The 6,188-nt window shown below is 30.1% G+C and overlaps 1 protein-coding gene across 1 annotated transcript; it reads right to left on the bottom strand.

Moving 5' to 3' along the window:
- Nucleotides 1-3,648: 3,648 nt before the first annotated feature.
- On the bottom strand, nt 3,649-4,730 carry LOC113387659 (protein krueppel-like). The gene has a single exon (XM_026625018.1). It carries the CDS (start codon nt 4,728-4,730, stop codon nt 3,729-3,731), a length of 1,002 nt encoding a protein of 333 aa, XP_026480803.1. The 3' UTR covers nt 3,649-3,728.
- Nucleotides 4,731-6,188: the final 1,458 nt, after the last annotated feature.

Raw genomic sequence — 6,188 nt, 5'->3', positions numbered from 1 at the left:
ATCAGAAAATTTTGAAATTTGTGTGAACCATATAAGTTAACTTTAAAAAGTCAAATACTTGGTACGGAACCCCAAAAAATTGTAACAAAATTAGTCCACATGTTTAAATCTTTTTAAGATATCTGATAGTTGGATGTGCATATTTCTAATGATCATTTTTTCACCGCCAAATATCATTTTTTTACCTTTTTCTCTGTATATCCGAACCGCTAGATCTGTCTTACCAAAAAATTTCACCACTTTTTCATTTCATTAATACAGTAAAATATTTTTTGAATCCTTGAATTTGTCGACGAAAATTTGTATCCAAATATACACACACATACACACATTCATTCATTTTTTTTTCTAAAGTATGCAAAAATGTTCAGAAAACTTTGAAACAGAAAGATGTGCAAAAAATTTTATTTTCGGGAAGTTAATTAGTAAACAAGTGGAAGCTTTAGTACTAAAATAACACCCAAACAAAAAAATATTCATAAGAAAACAACTTTCTTAATTTGTATTTTTTTAATAATAAAAATAGTGTTGACAATAACATTACATATATAGATAAATCAAATATTACATGAATATACATTTCAAATTTCATGTTTGATTCCATATCAATATAACAGCGAATGTAATTTAACACTGGGAATACATGAAGGAATTAAACACCATTTTAATATCAACTTGTTATTGATCGCAGAACGCCCAAAGTTTTAATTTTAAATAGAGAATTGGCATACTGCAGTTAACATTTTTAGGGACATTTTAAAGTTAAAAAGGTTATTTTTCTTTCTGTTTTGCCTATATTGTTAATTATAAACCCCGTAAATCTGTCGAAAAAACGTGCTGAGCTTTAGGACCTATTATATGTTTAGAAACAAACATATTACAATAAACTGAATTATATTTTTGGTCATCAATTAGTGTTTAAGAGTAAACAAATTAATATATCTAATTTTATGTTTTATAGACTATACTCTGTAACATTTTCCACATGTTTCGTATTAGCTAAGTCAATTGTACTTTGTATGAACTTTTGTTTTAAAATTGAATGCTAATAATATAACTCCATTTTGCTACATAATGATTCATAATAAATACTATATTCAAATCAGTCTTGTGGTTTACTTGTATTTCGTTGGAATTCACTTCACAACTCTGTTTTTTCAATATTGAGGTAGATTATTTCAGATTATGGAATTATTACAATTTTAAGTTATTATGATGTTTGTACATTTAGTTAAAAACTTGAAGAATTGTATGTTTTTAAATCCTAATTCATTGTTCAAACGAGAAAAAATATAACACCATAACAAAATCTTATAAAAAATTATCACTGCATTAAAAAAATATTATTTTATCATTTGACTGCGACGTAATTAAAAAATAATACATCAATAAGTTTTTAATAAATATAAATATTTCCAGTTAATTAGCAATCGGTTTTACATATAATATTTATTTTATCTCATGAGATTGTCGACTATAACAACAAGTAAAAAAATCCAAAAATAAATATAATAAATTTGATCATATAAATTTTTATTTTTTATCTAAAAAGCAGTCAAATGATTAAATATTACGAATTAAATATTCACTTATAACGGCGATTTTTTTGAAAAATTATTGTAACATTATTTATGTAACAACATCTAAATATTTATATAATGCTTCCATAGATACACCCATTTTACACATAGATTTTAAATTTGTTTACATTGAAAATATAATTAAATTTTACGTTTTGTAAATATTTTAGTTTCATTTGCGAGGTAATCGTTTTTTGAGGTTTAAATGAAGTTCTTACAGATTGATAACATTTATCTAAATAAATGAAAGCTCCATGTTTGATAGTTTTATCAATGTTTTCCTTCATTTTCTATATATTTTTTATAAATTTACCTTCTAAAACTATGATTTTTCTAACTCGAATATTTCAATCTTTGTTATATTACGTTAAATTTTAATTTATAATCTATTATATTATCTATAATTAGTAAATTCGTTTTATATCGTAAATTCTACTATGATATATTATTTATTTGAAAATATTCCGTAATATCAACACAAATTGTAACATAATAATGTCTTTAATAAAAAAAAGATAGAAAAAATTATTAATCTTAAAAATAAAGAACTTTCAAACATAGATTAGACTTTTTTTAAATAATTTATACAAAAACTGTTAAAAATAATAAAATTAATGATAAAATTTAAAAATTTAAAGAATGTTCTTTACTATGTAGTGTGTAAGTATTGGATCTCAAGTGTTCACGTTTTAAAAAGATTGTTACCAAGAACATGTAGTGCATGCAAAATCTATGTTTTAGAAAAGACGGAAGCGAATTTGCATGTTTGCAAATGCCAGAAAAAGGACACGAAATAAAACCATAAATAAATTGCAAACGGGTACACGAACGGTTCTGCCAAGGACAATACGACCGTACCTAAAAGGCAATATCTTCTTTGAAAGCAATAAAAATATAGAAACTGCTCCAATTTGGTTAAAACTTTCAAAACTATTTCTTTGCTTCGCAAATATTTTTACTGGCGAATTGTCATTGATTTTGCAGACAATTGTGCCAAAAGACGACTTTACGGGCAGGTACAGGATTTCTAGTTTCTGTTCGTTTGAATGATTTTGTGTGTGACCTTCTATATAGTAATTTGTTTAAAAAAAATTAGCATTTTGCAAAAATAGTTTGTGCAAGCTCTGCGCAAAACTTTAATGGTTAATACACAAATATACTATTACTATTATAAAGTTCTCTTTTTGTGTATAAATGATGCTGTCGAACAATTATGAATATTCAAAAGGTATATGAGAAATAAAATTTTTCACCCTTGGTCATACATAACCCTCGCTAATCCTTGTGATAGTTTTCAAAAATACGTGAAAAAATACATATTCACGGAACCCCTAATTTTGCATTTATTTTACATATGGCCTTTGTTACGCAAGAGATACTGGACCCTCAAAACGAAGGGTGTATGTTTAATTCCCGTTTTGCGTATAAAAATGTATTTTATCAAATTTTTATCCATTGTCCGAGTTCGTTTGATATAAAATAAATAATAGAAAACTACTACGTCACGGCTCATGGTGTGTATTGTGCATTGTGTGATTTTAAGCAGTTAATGAGAAAATATATAAAAATATTGAACTGAAATGATCATATTGCAAGTTGTATAATTAATATAAAATTAGTTCAATAATAATTTGTAATTCAAACATTCATAAAAACTGAAAGAAAAACATAATAAACTACAAAATCAATCAAACAATAAAGTAAAAACAAAATAAATTAATAAAAATATATAATTTTATTCACCGGTAATAAAAAATCTTGGTTTACATAAATTCTATCCTTTAAACGATACAAACAATTTGCATAATAAATGACTATAATTCATATGACTAGGCGAAGCGAACCAACGTGATTTATAAATTATTTACAATATATACAATTAAGAACATGAGGTAGATCAGAGTTGAGGTACAAAACGGTGGCCCGCTCCGCCTGATTTTTTAAACTATATCGAGGAACTTCCATAGCAAAAGAAATAACATTATAACTGTACACATAATAATAATAATAATAATAATAATAATAATAATTCATTCGTATCAATTAATTACAACATAATAGTCCCTGATTTTTCATATCTATACATATAATTATATCTATACATTCATATACATTTATTCTTTGTTCTTAAATAATTAACCTTACAACTCAGCGGTGTTCCATGTGTCGCCTGAGCTTAGCTTGGCGCTGCTGGAGATACAAAGCGGCGGCGTCGTCCAGGTCTTCGGGGTCGCTCATACTGACAGGAGATAGGCTGGAGTCAGGAGCGCTGCTCAGGGAGTGGTTCCTTGCACCCACTGATAAATCTTCTGGTTCTGTTTGTTCTGGTTCCGAACATGCCGTTACTAGTAAAGGAGCCAAAGGTTTCGTGATTGGTGGTGGTCGAACAACTCTTCTGACATCAACAGATTTTCTTGCGCCTTTTAACGGTCTATCAGCAACTTCAGCCGCATGGGTCAAAGCATGCGCTTTCAGTTGGTTGGAATCCGCAAACTTCGCTTGGCATAATTCACAGCCATAAGGGCGTTCTTTGGTATGCACTAAGATGTGTCTCCGTAAATTAGCTACTTGAACGAATTGTCTTTCGCAGTATGAACAATGGTATGGCTTCTCACCCGTATGAAGACGCATATGCGTTTTCAAATGATGGTCTCTGGTGAATCTCTTCCCGCATTCTGTGCAAGAAAACGGTTTCTCGCCTGTATGTGTTCGTTCATGATTTTGAAGCACGTGTTTATAGCCGAAAGATCGTGAGCAAACCTTACATGTGAAAGTTTTATCACGAGACGGATCCTTTGTCAAAGTTGGCGCTGTATCAGGTGATGATCCAGAGGTAGGTGGAGATAAAGGAGGTGTTTCTGCCAAAACTGTTCTTGGTTGCGCCTTGCGTTTTAAAGTCTTCTTATCTAGCCTCACATACTCGTTATTGTTATCATTGTTGTTATTATTATTATTGAGATTCAGCATATTCTTCTTTCCTGATTTGATTGGTGTCTGTGGCTGTGGTGGTGGCGAAGTATTATGGGCAGTAGGCCACCCTCCGAATAATGTGTGATGAGCAAATAAGCTGCTCACCGGCAGACCTGCTGCCATTAGGGCTGCAGCCGTATGGTTTGCAGCTAAGAGTTGACCAGGAGTCAGCAGAGACATCGGTGGCGATGGAACTCCGGGGTAAGGCCCGCAAGGGTATGTAGGTGTAGTATTCATTCCTGAATTTGAATTATTGTTGTTCAAGCTCATAGGCGGACTGTGAGACGATGGGCGATCTTCAGGATCGAGTTTTAAGGACGCCAAAGCTCGCACACTTATACCTAAAAAGAAAAAGGAAAATATAAGTAAATGGTTTAAAATAAAAAATTGTTAAATATAATATATTAAATTGACAAATAGGTTAATTAATCAATAAATTACATTCGTAAATGAAATAAAATAAGTAAGACCTAAACAAAAGGCAGTAGTAAAAATATAAAAAAATCATAAAAACATTATACGTGCGGCAAAGTCCCATGGGCTACTAAAATTCATTCAAATGACTATTCATCGGCCGTGTGTACAAACATAACGTGATTTCTGCAATTTATGTTTGTCATCCGAGGATAATGCGACACAATAAAATTCAGTGAAATAAGTAAAAGTATAAACACGATTCAAGATGCGTGCTCGAAAACCTCTATTGTTCGCGCCAACGTCTTTCAGCTTCAACGATTTTCAATCGATCGAGCGTCTTCAGATGAATCCGAAAAATTTTATAGTTTTCTCCAATAATGCAAACGTGTTGTTTTTTTATTCAGATGTTTTCCTATCTGGATGTTTCTATAGTAGGTGAGCGGAAGATACAACACTGTCAATTCTTCGAAAATTTTATACAATAAGAAAACGATTCGCTTGTGTCACAAACACGCGCGTCATTTTATATTTATACGGTTGTCTTTTGATTGATGTACATTTTTCATGGGTGACAGAATTTTGGAATCGTTAAACAATGTTATAAAGTGAACATCTATTATAATCATTATTAATTATTTCTAAACGTTTAAATAATATTCATTAATTAATATCTCAGGTAAAAATAAGTAAAAGTTCGTAATTAATTGGAGATAATACCAAAGCATTAATGACTGAGATTACTTTTAAATATGTAGACTTATCGTGAATTTATCAATACATTAGGGAAAACTGTTAGGTTTTTAACAACTACTGCTCCAGATGGCAAATAACAAAAAATATTAATTAGAAGGAGTTCATAGCAAAGTGTCAGCAACTGAGTCTATATTTAGATATGTTATCGAAGTGTCTAACACTTCATTGACGTATCCGTTTTGAAATCGAAGAGAAAAAATGTTAAATGAGAGCGAAACGATCCTATGCGACGGCAGCTGGTGATTCCCAACCTATTCCCACTAGTTAGATAAAGAAATTATCGTCAATAGCAATGCCATTAATTAATTCAATATTTCACCACAAAGAAATAAAAAATTTAGAAGCTAAAGTTTAGTTAAACTGTTTCTAATCGTAGCAAAATGTTTTGCGAACTAGTGTATTTGAGTAAAAAAAGAAAGTTGTCTTCAATCAATAGAATTCTCTGAAACTTTCTAAACTGACTTAGTT

This window comes from Ctenocephalides felis, unplaced genomic scaffold (assembly GCF_003426905.1).
Source record: "Ctenocephalides felis isolate EL2017-DRISC unplaced genomic scaffold, ASM342690v1 CF-g0.4_SCAFFOLD_03572, whole genome shotgun sequence".
Classification (NCBI taxonomy): domain Eukaryota; kingdom Metazoa; phylum Arthropoda; class Insecta; order Siphonaptera; family Pulicidae; genus Ctenocephalides; species Ctenocephalides felis.
The sequence above is the reverse complement of the archived record's forward strand: the minus strand, read 5'-3'. Positions and strand labels throughout refer to the sequence as shown.

Bases quoted from the DNA above. Each gene is read 5' to 3' on its own strand.
- LOC113387659 (XM_026625018.1), bottom strand. From the start codon at position 4,730: ATGTCTCTGCTGACTCCTGGTCAACTCTTAGCTGCAAACCATACGGCT.